This window comes from Gekko japonicus, unplaced genomic scaffold (assembly GCF_001447785.1).
Source record: "Gekko japonicus isolate JY-2015 unplaced genomic scaffold, Gekko_japonicus_V1.1 scaffold4, whole genome shotgun sequence".
Lineage (NCBI taxonomy): Eukaryota > Metazoa > Chordata > Lepidosauria > Squamata > Gekkonidae > Gekko > Gekko japonicus.
The window spans coordinates 4,012,279-4,026,223 of record NW_015165234.1 but is presented as its reverse complement, the minus strand read 5'-3'; the positions used below and the strand labels follow the sequence as shown (position 1 = coordinate 4,026,223).

The window sequence follows — 13,945 nt, the reverse complement described above, 5'->3', positions numbered from 1 at the left end:
CGGCGGACCCCCCGGCATCGGCGGTTGCCCAGGCACTTGAGGAGGCGGTCTCACCGGCGGCTGGACAGGGACCTGCTGCGCGGGAACTCCCGGTGCTTGCAGCGGAGGTCCCATCAGCGGTTGAGCAGGCATCGGCGGCGCGGGTGCAGGAGCAACTTGTAGCTGCGCGGCGTGTGCGTCAAGGAAATTAGCCATTCTAATGTCCATCATTCCCGGCAGACCTTCCATCACATCATGGAATGCCCGCAACAAGTCTCTCACCGAGTCTTCCAGTTCTGCTAGTCGTTCCCCGGTAGTTTCCTCCGGGATGGGTTCCCGAGGGCGGTAGTCCGGGGGTGGGTCATAGTCCTCTTCCGTTTGGAAGGCTCCGGTGCCCTCCTCCTCTTCTGCGTGGCCCCGCGGTCCCGACGGCTCGAACATCCACTCCTCGATGTCTTGCTTGGGACTCTCCTTCTCCGAGGTAGACCCTGGCTCCGGGAACAATCCCTTGTCAAATAGACTCTCACGTAATCCGCTCCCCCGACGGGAGTACACCTCACGGGTGCCCTGGGTGTTATACATAGTCCAATCATCCTGCTGGTGAGTCTTCCGCGGACCCCAATGCGAAGGGGTCGGAGGCGGCCAAGACAGATGTGCAGGCAGGCGGGGAATCGCTCCCCCCACGGCGCCCTCCAACGAGGATGCAGTCGTGAACACCACCGATGCGGAGGCTTGTGGGACCGATCCCGAGTCCCCCTCCGTGTTAGGTAGATTTCCCTCAATTCCGCTCATGATCTTGCCAGATTCGGAACGATAGGAAAAGGGAGTTCTAACAATATGTTGGATCCCCAAGCATCGAGAATAAATCCACGTTTTCAAAGAAAAGTAAAGTTTATTTCAAAGCGTTGAAGACATACTCAAACACGTTCTTTGTTAGAACTGGGGATACACAGTTAGGTCAAGCATACTAAAGGAACTTCAAACAGATGCAGATCCAATGAATAACTTTCCCGCTGGCGGGCTAAGGAAACGGTTGCGCGCCCAGTCTATGGGAACCAGGCAAAACATCAGACAAAACACAGGTGCAGCAGTCATGAGAAAATCAATAGGCAAGCATAGCAGTATCTTCTCCCCCACACAACCTCCAGCAGTTATCTTTTGCATTCCAACGCAGGAGCAGGATGATAGAAACCAACAGGGAAAGGATATGTACACAGAGGTCACAGAAAACAGAATGGCAGCTTGCTGACACATAAGCAATATTAGTATTAAGAAGGCTATATATGGAGATTGCCAGCAGTTGCACCAGTCATTGATATCACAGGAATTGTGGAGGCTGTACCCGTGTACCATCCAGAATTGCACTAGCATTTCCCCAACATGATTCCAAGATCCTATATGGCCAGGGAGCAGCCAGGTTGCCTTACATACAATGGAAGTAGTCTGTGTGAACAAGCACTTGATTTTCAACACTGGGAGGAGGGATGGAAGTAATTTAAATTTCTTCCTGGTGTTATCTCCATTGGTAAGCTAAAGCAGATGATGTGAAATACCAATTTGGCCACCTTCTTAACAGTGCTTTGTTCCAGCCCATACTGGTTTAATTTCACCTTTCATTTGGAGATATTAAGAGCAGAACTGCATGTTATGTGTAATTCTGTTAACCTCTCAACAAACCATTTTTCTTCCACCAAATGTAGTTGGTTGGGACTGCAGTTTCAAGAAGGCACAAGAAGAAATGGTACCCTTTCCCTGGTGCCTTTTTTTTTTTTTGCCACCACAATCCAACTGTTGGGTAAAACAGTGGGTATCTTTTCCACAGTGGAAGGTAAAAAAAGGTAATGGCTGATGGGGTTTGGTAGGAAAACAGTATGGTAGTAAGAGCCTAGAAGCATTTCTTCCACTTGTGGCAGTCCCTGTCTTAAAATGGCAGTCATAGTGGGTGCATTTGGTGAAAGAAAAAAAAGTTTGTTAAAAGGAACATGGAACTGATACAATTCCACCTTGAAAAGCAGGAAAGGGACTTAGGAGCCATTCTCTGTCATCCCTTCTCCTAGGGATGACAACAATCTTTTCAGACTAATGCGCAAATACACTTGTGCCAAAGACTATATCCCGTGTACAGAAATATAATTAACTTCTGCTGATTTTTTTTGCAGTCGCTCACAGAAAAGAATGCAGATGGTTTCAAATATCTCATTTTTTGCCATGTTCGTTATGTACTTCTTGACCGCCATTTTTGGCTATTTGACATTTTATGGTATGTAACCAATTTTTACCAGTGTGTATGGAATTTGAGGTTTCATTGTTGGTTCTTGTCACGGCTCAGGTGGGGTGTCACCTGACGCTGCCACCACTCTGGTTTTAGGATCCCTTGAGAAGGCCCAGAGCACCCTCCCAAGACTTTCAGACCTCCCTTATTTGGCCGAAAAATAGGCGTGAGGACCAGAGTAAACAACAAATAAAAGGTTTATTTTACAGGAGGTCAGTAAAATATAGGAAACAAACAAGGTGCAAGGACAATAATGATAAGCGGGTGAAGAGAAAAGAAACCAAATGCCCTAACGCGTCTAAACTTACTGTCCCTAGCTCACTGTCTCAAGTGGTCCTCAGTCTGCTCACCTTTCCTCTCAGGATGAGGGTCTCTTCCCTGCAGCAGCCTTCCTTCTGGCTCTGCTCTCTTGGAAGAAAGAACAGCTCTTCTTCTGTACCAGCTCTTTTGTTATAAATCCCCTTTCTCTGTGATTGGCTAAAATTGGCACCAAATTGGCCTCTTAGGGGCTTCTGGGAGTTGTAGGACTGTCCTCCTCCCACTGCTACACAGGCTCCCTGGGCCTGCTAGGCCTTGCTTGCACAGCCCAGATCATGACAGTTCTAGACAAGAAAATTAAAACAGAGATATTGGGGGTGGGGTGTTTAAAATTCCCATGTTACCTGCTTTATAGTTTTTGTTAAATGGAGAGTGCTTCCATCTGTGTCTCTGTCTCTCTCATGCCACACACATACACCCATACACACATGTACCCATGCTTAGAAGGTAATATCCAAGCTAGGAATTGTCTCCAGCCAGCTTTTTAACTGAGTCTTCCACAGCTCTTTTATGTACTGCAGCCCCCACCCCACGTGTGTTTTCTTCCTACAGCTCCCATGATTCTTGGCATAGTCTTTTTGAGTGGTCAAAAGTGACATGTCTTTTCTCTTTCACTAGCAGAAAAGCTGGCTGGATCCCACTCTAGGAAATCTGGAGGTTTATCTGAGCATGGAATTTCCCCTACCCTGGATGTTGCATTGATTTGTCTTATGTGTGAGCAGAAGAATGGGGAGGAAGTATATAGCCTAGAAAAACCAACCCCAGTCACAGCATACACTGCTAGGGAAGGCTCTATGCATGCCGGCTAGGGAAGGTTTCTGTGCTTGTTTGTAAGATTCTGTGACACCCACTCTAAGAACTGACTCACCTGCATTAGGCAAAGGGGACAGTGCTAAAAGGTACAATTAAAAGCCAGAGGTCCACAGCTTCTGCTGAAGGATAGTTTTCATGAAGGATATATCCCAGGTAGTGCCTGTTTGGTGCCCATTTAAGACCCTGTGGTGCCTTTGGACCTGACAGTATTTTTCAGGTGGCAGGCTTTGTAACTTAAGGATATCAGAGATGGGGGAAACTGCTGTATAGGCCCACAGATATTATATGGTATAAGCAGGAGAGTCCTATTCTTTAACCTTCTCCAAAGTTGTATTCATACTTCATAGCAACTGGAGGGGAGGGAGTCTTCAGCACTAGTACAAATCTGTGTCTCTGCCATAACGTTTGTGTATTGATTGATTCATTCATCTGTATCTTCCACTTCCTCCAAGGAACTCAGAACAGCATGTACTAGGGGGACTCTCATCCAGGTGCTGTTGGGCTGGCCATTTTTGAAAAGGCCTTTTGCAGAAGAGGAAAGGGTAACCAGAACTTTATGGTTCAAGAATAGATTCTCCCCCCCCCCCCTACTTTTGGAGTTTTATAGTTTAGAATAAACAACTATCATTTTATAATTTAGAACAGAAACAGAAAATAATATGTTGTACTATGTGGTTTTAAACAGTTAAAGAATCCAAAATGATAACTTAATAGATTTATTTTTAAAATGTCAGTATTTGTGTATTGTTTGATTGTGACCTTTTGGGTTTAATTGGAGCAGAGACAAATGCTCTTTTTTGGACTTTCTTTCCTGATGCTGAGCCAACCAGGTTAGCATCTCATTTCTATGTGGTTTCCTCAGAAATAAGCACCACTAAATTTAATGGGACTTGCTTCCAACCAGCAGTGCAATACTTAACAGTGTTACACCCTTCTAAGTTCATTGAAGTCAATGGCATTAGAAGAATGTAAGTCCACTTAGGGTATTACACTGTAGTTCCCCTGAATTTGAAGGGTCACTAGAGCCAGGTTTAAAATGTTGGTTTTGATCCAGCTTTTTTCCTTACTGGCCAGGGTGGGTTACATTAATCCCTTGTTGTTTAATAAGTTTCTTGCTAAATGACAGCATCTGTAAATTTGGCCCAGCTGCTGGAATAGTCCTCTCTGTGTCTTCCCTGCAGAAAGTGTGCAGTCAGATCTGCTCCACAAGTACCAGAGCAAAGACGACATCCTCGTCCTGACGGTCCGTGTAGCTGTCATTGTTGCAGTCATCCTCACAGTCCCAGTATTGTTTTTCACCGTAAGTTGGAGTCTCCTTTCCATTTGGAAACATCGGCTGGAGCTGAAAATATATTCCCAGTTCCTGGGTTCCAATACCAACATTCCATTTGCTTATGAGCAGTGGCAGCCATACCCATCCCATAATGTCTCCAATAGAAAATTCCATTTTTACCCAGTATAGTAAATCAGGCTTACCAAGGTATCTTCCCTAAAAAATAATGTTATTATAGCAATGTTTAAAGGGGGGGGGGTTCAAGTCCACAGAATTACAAAATAAAAGATTAAGACAACTAATGGGAACTCGCAGTTGCTAACCTTCATCAAACAATTGATACGGTGTAGACATAAGTTTCATTCAGGCATCACATATAACTGCTATTAAGGAAAAACATGCGTGCTGTGCTTCCCCCCCCCCCCCCGCAACGGGTGTCAGCCCAACTTCATTTAATGATATATGAATGCAGGTATGAAGGTTAACCAGAGTTAAGCCCACCACCACCACTAGCCAGAAGCCTAAACCAGTTTTTACTCCAGGCTTAGAATCCTAGTTAGCGGGGGAGGGGGAACTAACTTTAGTCAAACTGCTTGCCTGCCTTTGTGTGGAACAGGTAAGCAGAGTTAGTTTCTAAAACCGGATGTTCCATGCAAGAAGGGAATGGGGGAAGTAGTAAGTTTGTGTGCATGTTTCCTTAACTGTGGTGATATGTGACATCTGAATGCCATATACTATGGTTTGCCATTGCATCTTCTTTGTACACCAGACATTGCCTTTTAAAAACAAACGGGGGGGGGGGGGTGTCTTTGGGATCTTGCACTCCCTCCTTCCCTCATGGTCCCAGGATCCCCCAGGCATGTTTATGTAGCTATCTTTACATTGAACTGAACTACTTACTCCTAATACTGGCTCTCCAGAGGGGTTTCAGAGACTGATTTCCTTTGTCTTTCACCCAAGAGGAGACTGATGCAGCCACATTGCTCCTTCAACTAACTGCAGTTCACGTTGTGGGAATGCAGGAGCAATAGCTGTACTTCCTTGTTAATGTTAAAGTACTGAGCCAGGAGTGTCAGAACTTCTTGTAGGGCATCTGATAAAGGAGGGGACTGACTCTCTAAAGTTTATACTCTGAAAATCTTGTTAATTCCTAAGGTGCTATGGGGCTTGAGCTAGCTGTTCCTGTAGTTACTCTTAAGTCCTCACCAGGCCCATTGAGGATTATGGGCACCAATGCTTATAGTGTTGACTATAGAAATTCCAGGTGGGGAGGGAGGCAGGCTATAGGGGGCTCTTCAGATGAAATGCCAGAATTACAGTGCCATCTGAAACAGAACTACTAACCCATTGAATTTAATAGAATTAGAAGGGTATATGTCTGCTTAGGATGGCACTGTTTGTTTCTATGCCTTCCTAGCTGATAACACCCATCAGAGGCCTCATTCCATGCTACAGTATGGGCTGGAATAACTGTCAACAAGCAGAAACATTATCTATTTGAGTGCAGGAAAGTTTCCTCCCCTTCTTGTGTGTTTCCTCATAGGGAATCTGATTTGCTAAGCTCTTTGAGGGGAAGGACTAATTAAGTTAGACACTAGAACAAACAATGATAATAAAATGCCTGCTGCTGAAATAAAAAGCATCTGGAGGAAATGGACAGAGAGAGAGAGAGAGAGAGAGAGAGAGAGAGAGAGAGAGAGAGAGAGCGCGCATGCCAGAATGGATGGACACAAACAAAGATGGCTGCCGCATACAGATTTCACCTGAAAGTAATGTCTTTCTTTCTTTTACAGGTTCGCTCCTCTTTATTTGAGCTGGCTAGAAAAACAAAATTTCACCTATGTCGTCACATTGTGGTCACTTTGGTCCTCTTGGTGATCATTAACCTGTTAGTTATTTTCATACCCTCCATGAAGGATATTTTTGGAGTTGTAGGTACAGTATTCTAATTACATTTGATTAAGAAGCACCTTCTGTTGTGATCGCTCTTGAATCTTCAGTTTTAATTCCTGTACTTTGTCACCACAGGGGTAACTTCTGCCAATATGCTGATATTTATTCTTCCATCATCACTGTATCTAAAAATCACACACCAAGATGGATCAAAACTGACTCAGAGGATTTGGGTAAGTTTTCTCATACATCAAAAAGTTGTCCCCTTCCTTTTTCATTTTTTGTCTCGGTAATCCTTCCTAGACAAAGACTAGTAGTGCAATCTTTAAAAATCAATGGGCTTGCAAGGAAGTAATTCTGGATAGGGATGCACTGTTTAAAAAACTGGGGCCTTCCAAAGTGTATCAAAGGAAAAACAGATTTTTCACCCAGTCAAAACTCCCTTTTTTAAGTTGAACTGTTTACAACCTGTCTTTCCTTAAAACAATCAAACAGCAGACCAAACATCAGTTCCAAGTGTGTTTTGATACACAGATAGAACTGCTATGGGAGCCAGATCTTCCTCATTCGTTTACTGGAAGGGGATACATCCATGCATACCAGAGAATGTTAATTCTGGGCTCTTTGCATTGCATTAGAGGTGCTTGTACTTACATTGGTTGCAGGAAGTATCCACCCACTCATATCATGTAGTTTGTGAAACTGATGGCCAATCGCAAGAAACTCTATTGGTTGAACAGAAAGGGAACTAAGGTTGCATTCAGACATCATGGCAGTCTCAGAAAATAAAAAGTTGGATGCAGCACAGCATTTCCATGGATATGTGGAGTTCTGCCCACAGAGTGTTACTTTCTCAGCTTTCTTCTCCCATGGCATCCTAAAATGTCCCCCAAAATCCTATTCCTGGGATTTCCTTCACCTCGGGAAGAGGATGGGAGGGGCATTTGGCCCCCTGTAAGTGTGGGAGAGCTGGGGGAAAACATCTTGTTTCTTGTCCTTTCACCCACAGAAACGCCGCTTGGGATCTAACCCAAAGCTGGTTCACTGTGCTTGGGAGGTCCACATGGGGGGGGGAGGTTAAAGTCTCAGTCCTAAACCAAGACTTCAGGGGGGGGGGGAACAAACCTGTGGACCTTTGAAAGTATAACAAAAACAAAGTACAGATTTATCCACCTTTTGGAATCCCTACTTGTAGAAGAATACAAAGTCCATTTTTCTGAGGTGCATGCATTCAGACATCTTGGGAAACTGGAGCTCGATCATATCAGAAGCTTTTCAACCAAGTTCCACATGTGAGAGGAGGAGAGAGGAGCGGGAGGGGGGTGTGGGGGTGCCTGCAAGCATGACATGGCAAACAAGCTGGCGTCATAGTCAACACCAGCAAACCTCTTTTGAAAGAGAGGTTGTAATTAGGTCTTAATGCAGCCTGAGGCATTGGTTAAATAGACTTGTAAATGATAGATTCACTTTGGTCCATATACATTTATCACAAATGTCATTTGCTTTCTTTTTTCCCCTGTAATCTTCACTGGAAAAGATGGGCCATACTTAATCTGTATATAAATCTGAGCATGGTCTCAGCCCTAGAACTGATTTTGATGGCGAGGGCTCAAACATAACACATGTATGAGAATAATAATGGAGAGATTATGTAGAGAATATTTTGCTCATGTGTGGAATTACAGCTTATAAATCAAAGGGTGCAGCTTCTAAATAGGCTTGAAACCTTGGGGAGGGGTTAACTACTAGCAGCTTGCTCTAGGCCAGTGGTTCCCAAACTTTTTCAAGCCACCACCTCCTTAGTTCCGTAAACTCATCCCCAGTGCCCACTACCCTACCCTATAAAAAGGCATTATTCAGAATAGTGGTTTGTGCCCTGATCTGGATAGCCCAGGCAAGCCAGATCTCGTCACATCTCGGAAGCTAAGCAGGGCCGACCCTGGCAAGTATTTGGATGGGAGATCTCCAAAGGATACCAGGGCCAGGAGGCCAGAGGCAGGCTATCAAGCCTCTTCTCTGAATGTCCTCTGTGCCCCACTTGGAGGCCATCCATCATTGCCTGTTAAAATGTCACAGGAGACATTGGATCACTCATGTTTAATGCCATCTTGTTGTAATCACTTAATTGTTTAACTGTAATCACTTAATTGTTTATCTTGGTTTTTATTGTGTTTATTACGTTGTGAGCCACCTTGAGCCCATTCATTGGGGTAGGGCAGGATAGAAGTTAAATAAATAAATAACAGGAGTTGCCAGAGGTCGCCATGACTTCCAGGCATGGGCGTACATGCACGCAGACATACATACACACAAATTTAAAAAGTGGTTTGTATGACTCAGCAAGGCAGATAAAAACATTAAAATTCAAAAAGGTAACAATTAATTGCACATTTATTCAAAATCCAATTATAATGTTTAGCTTAATTTATTCAACAAAACTGATCATCTTGATCTGGTGATACCAGCTTTTCAAAGTTTGATATTCATTTAGCAAGAATCTTAGATATCGCGTTTAGTAACCACTATTCAGTAAATTCTTAATGTGGTGGATGGCCTTGATGAAGTGATACCAGTTTCCCAGTGTTTGGTTTAAAGTCACTTCATAGGAGTCTTAAATCACCAGGTTTAGTAATCTGGAGTCTATTTCTCTGCTTGGATAAAGTGGATGACCACACTAAAACCACATTCCACCAAACATGTTTCTTAACCACTGTCCATTGTGCAGGATAGCAATCAGAAATTTCCTTCTGTAACTTGGTACACTTCAAACTTTGGCATCAGCTCAATGTCATTTTGTAGCTCAATTAGTTCTTCCTCCACTCCCCAACTTCCTCAGTATCTGAAAATGGATTTGTCACACAATCTGGAATTTCCATTGAAAGAAGATCCTGAAATCGCTCAGACATATCTTCATGAAGCAGATCCAAATGTTCACAAAAACTTTCAGATCATTTTGTATCCCACCTTTTTTCTTCTAGCTCAGACAGGCTCAGAAAGTAGGTAGCTTTTTAGAAAAGCAATGTACAAAATTGGTACATATTTAAAAGTTTTATAAAATTTACTCAACCACATAATAATGCTTGACAGGGAATATGTGTTTCTGTGCCTGAAAATACAAAAAACTATCAGTGGATCTTGGATAATACATTGAAATGTTTGACAAGTAAATGGTATGCATAAAAGATCCCGGAAGACCTGAAAAAATTAAGGAAAATAATGGCTTGCACTTAAAGTAATAAAGATGATTTCAATTTATTGCCTTCTTTTAATACTTTTATTGTTTTTTCTTTCATCTTATTACTGCAATTCTGAATAAAGACAATGTGTTATGTTTTCTTTATAAAGGTTTGTCTAGAATGTTTTATTTTTCCCCAAAAATATACCTCCATTTTTTCCAATAGTAATATTTATTTACCACAATTTCCCCTCTTATTACTGGAATTTTTATTATTTTTATTCTATTTTTCCCTCAATTGCCGAAATGTTTCCTCCTACACTCTAAATTTTTCCTTTTTTTTTCCTTTTTGAAAAGAGTTATTGAGAAATTTTAAATCCTTATATAACCTAGAAATATTAATATTGGGGAGCCTGTGACAAAAATAACACTTGTGTAGCTAAAAAGGGCACTTCATAATCAACAGGTTCAGTAAAATAAATGCCATGCTCAATACTATTATGTTAAGGACTTACCTGCAAAACTTTGACACAAAAGACACAAAAACACGCAGTGACAACAGTGTCTCAGAATGAGGTCTACTGGTCTGACCAGAGCTCTAGTAGCATATTTATTTAAAAATTCCGATAGTCTCCACCAGATTTCAGCACTATGCAGAGGCAGAAACTTGGAGTGCTGTTTGCCAGCATGGTGTCATAGCCTGCTCAATTGTAAATAAGGGGACAATGCTGTCAAAGCGGTCCACCTCCAGTGCCCCCGCCACCCCTTGCCTCTTAGTGTACCCCTAGTTAGTTCCACTGCCCCCCAGGGGTTGGTTCTGCCCACTTTCGGAACAACTGCTCTAACCTAAGAAAAGCAATTTATACTTGTATTCTAATGTGAGGAGGTGGGCTGGCGCTAGCAGAATGAAGGGAAGGCCATCCAATAATCCATCGCTGGAAGGGCATTGAGTGAAGGTATTGCACATCCACCTCATTGGAGATGAGGCCACCAGGGGGCATACCATGTTCATGTTCCAGTGTTGCAGAGGCCTCAGATGGGGGGGGGTTGAATCTTCACCCTGATCCGCCATCTTATATAGGACTCTTCCTGCACTCTTCTGCCCTTCTCTCAAGGAGAGAAGAGTAGCCCCAACCATTGTCTCCTCCTTGGCTCTGAGCTGGAGGAGCTTATAGCAGCCCCGCCATCCTGCCCTGTCTTTGTGAAGGTAGCCTAAGCAGTTATACCCTTCTACAACCATTGAAGTCAACGGGCTTGTAAAAGTGTAACTGCTCAGATTGAACTGTTAACATGTTCAAACAGGAATGGGGGTAAGAGGGTGGTTCATGTTGAGTCATGTTGCTACATCATCTGTATTCATCTAATCTTGATTTCATTTTAGCTAGGATTTAAAAACTATTCTGTTGGATTTTTTATATACCATTTATATCTTTGTGCTGAACATTGAAACCCACTGTCAATTAGTTAATCTCTTTGCAGAAGTGAGTTCTGTCAGCTGAAGTCTTCTCCCATTTTGGTTGCAGGCTTCTCTCTTTTTGGCACTAGGAATCTTGTTTTCATTGGTTAGCATCCCTCTAGTCATCTACGACTGGGTGCATTCAGGAGAAGGCCACTGAAGTCAGTCGGACATTGAGAAGAACCCATCTCCATTTTGCTACTCGCCAAAATCACCATTTGGTCAACGTGTCCCATTCTTCATCGGTTTCCCACATTTAATTCAAGAAGACAGTAATTTTACTTTTTACAAAAGTGTTATTTTTCCACATACCCACAAGCTACTACATCAGTATTAAGTTTATGATGATTGTCTGATTTGACCATTGGCTGTAGATATTCTGTATGTGGTAACTGACGCGAAAATAACTGAAGGATGTTCTGTTCTTGGGTAATATACTTGCAAGTTTATATAACAATAGTTTATTAGTATTTACTCAAAAGGAAGGCAACGCTGAATGTAAAATGAGGCCCCTAAAATGTTATACATAAAAAAAATATTTCTGGACATACCTGTAACATGTATGTGAATGTAAGATGACCCCCTCATTTTTGGGTTGGCATTCCTGGAAAAAAAACCTAGCATTGGAGTAGATGCCATAAGAAGGGTTAAGCAGCCTCTCTGGAGATAATTTTGCATCTATTTGGCTATGCTAATTCATCTACGTAGCTAACATACAGCCTAGCCTTGATTCACAGAATAACTAGACAATCGTAAACAGAGTTCCAGCTTTCTAAGCCCACAGACTTCAATGGACATAGAAGGATGTAACTTCACTGCAAATCTGTGAGTTCTTTGGAACCAGTAAACAGAACTTATACAAGATTCAGCCTCAGTAGCTGTCTACATCAAAAATGTCTTCATATATCCAATTTTATTTTTTATAACTCCTGGCAGTTCCATATGTACTCTGTTTAAAGTAGATGGACTCTGAGGATGTGAAGGAATTGAAAAGGTAGATTCCTGTCAATTACAGAATTGTGATCCCCAGCCTGGAGCTGCAGAATTGATGACTGTGTGGGGAGCCTTCAGTCTGGCTAGCAGTTGGAAGAACATACTGGAAATGAAGAGAACCCACCAGATTAAAAAGTGGGATCCCCCTATCCCAATCACAAATTATTGCAGAACTGTACAAGCACAGAAGAAATCTGGTACTTGTGTCAGCCAGAAAGAAAGACTAGGGTAGTTCTGAAGATACTTTCTGTTTATTTCACCCCCCAAAAAACTGCAGAAACTTCTGGAAATCAGCCTCAGAACAATGATTTATTAAAATCAATGGCAAACCATCCATCTAGAAAGTGGAAGGCAAAATGTGTTACGTCAGTCTTAGAAGAGATACAGAGAAAGGTATCATAGATACTATTCCCTCGATGCCATCTCTGAAATTTATAAGCATTTTAATATTGGAAATTGTCTGTTTGTGATTGTGATATGTGTGTGACCCATGCAACAAGCAGTGTTGTGAACCACAGGGCCCAAGTGCCACAGTTACAAAGCTCACTAGTTCATACCTCCTTTTGTGCCTGAGAGCAAGTGCAGGGAGAAAAGAGCCTTGCAAGACGTATGGAGAGAGAACTCTCAGGGAAGAGGCAGAAGGGCTGCAGTGAAGGGAAACAACTAAGTTTAGTGAGGTGTTACTGCTGCGCACTAAGGCCTACACAGGCAGCTGCTTACTCTCTTTTGACATTTGCAGAGACTGGTGAAAGTATTTTCACTTTGCCAGACCTGAGGGCAGGGCCATGGGCAGGCATTTCAAAGGAAAGCCTCGTGCTGCTGCTTTTGTTTAAGGTTAATTTTGTTTTATGGGAAGACTGCTTTGTGGGTTGGGTGGTTGTTTGTTTGTTTGTTTTGAGATCTCCAACTGCTGATAACAGCTTTAACTGCTTTGGAAGCTTTTTAAAGATAAAAGTGATACATAAAAACAGTAAACAAATGGGGAGAGAGTTTAGAGTGGGACCAGTTTTACCAGGCTAGAACCAAGTAACTGCAACACCCCCAGAGCCGTTTATGAGATTCTCTCAGTACCTTGGCCAAGAGCTGTAGCTAGTCAATGTTGCAACTCTGTGGTCATTGTTTTTCAGATTCCCATTCGTCATTTATTTATTTAGTAAAAAAAGTCCCACTTTTCCTCCAAGGACCTTGGGGTGGTATAGATCAGTCTTCCCTCCTCCCTTTTATGCACACAACAACCCTGTGACAGAGGTTAGGCTGAGAAAGACTCACACAGTAAACCCCCATGACAGAGAGGAGTTTTGAACTCCAAGATCGTAATCCATCCACTATCCCATGCATTCCCAACACTCAGGCCTGAGGAGTAATAGAAACATGGAAATCTGTTTTTGTTTACAGTTTAGTGTGCTATTCCCTTTCATTACATCTCCTTGAAGTCCATTGTACAATGTTGATGTCAGTTTTCATTGCAGTGTCCTCAATCTTATTTTATATATGAAAAATTTTTCAAGTTTAATTTCCAGGGAATTACACCCTGCATCCCATACCTTGAGAAAGTATCCTTGAATGGAGGCACTGAAGCACCAAGATATAAGAAGCCGAAGTCCAGACTTGATGTATGAGGCAGATAAATGAGTGCCAAGATGACATTTGTAAATTCAAGTTTTCATTTGTTCTAGTGTCGTACATTGGAAATCTCCTGATTAAGAGGATTTCTACCTCAAATCTTTGGATGACAATGATTTAAAAATGATCACAAGAACACAAAAGAAATGA

At 42.5% G+C, this 13,945-nt stretch overlaps 2 protein-coding genes across 2 annotated transcripts in view; one reads left to right on the top strand and one right to left on the bottom strand.

Annotated features, from left to right (window-relative positions):
* Window positions 1-1,350, bottom strand: part of LOC107109201 (zinc finger protein 665-like) — a 7,696-nt gene extending 6,346 nt beyond the window's left edge. The window contains exon 1 of the mRNA XM_015409764.1: window positions 1,322-1,350. Coding sequence (XP_015265250.1) covers window positions 1,322-1,350 — 29 coding nt within the window. The remainder of the gene's footprint in view (window positions 1-1,321) is intronic.
* SLC38A1 (solute carrier family 38 member 1) overlaps window positions 1-11,489 on the top strand; it is a 44,866-nt gene extending 33,377 nt beyond the window's left edge. Inside the window, exons 11-15 of the mRNA XM_015409775.1 lie at window positions 2,139-2,239; window positions 4,564-4,682; window positions 6,449-6,590; window positions 6,684-6,781; window positions 11,247-11,489. Coding sequence (XP_015265261.1) covers window positions 2,139-2,239; window positions 4,564-4,682; window positions 6,449-6,590; window positions 6,684-6,781; window positions 11,247-11,339 — 553 coding nt within the window. The 3' untranslated portion in view covers window positions 11,340-11,489. The remainder of the gene's footprint in view (window positions 1-2,138; window positions 2,240-4,563; window positions 4,683-6,448; window positions 6,591-6,683; window positions 6,782-11,246) is intronic.
* Window positions 11,490-13,945: the final 2,456 nt, after the last annotated feature.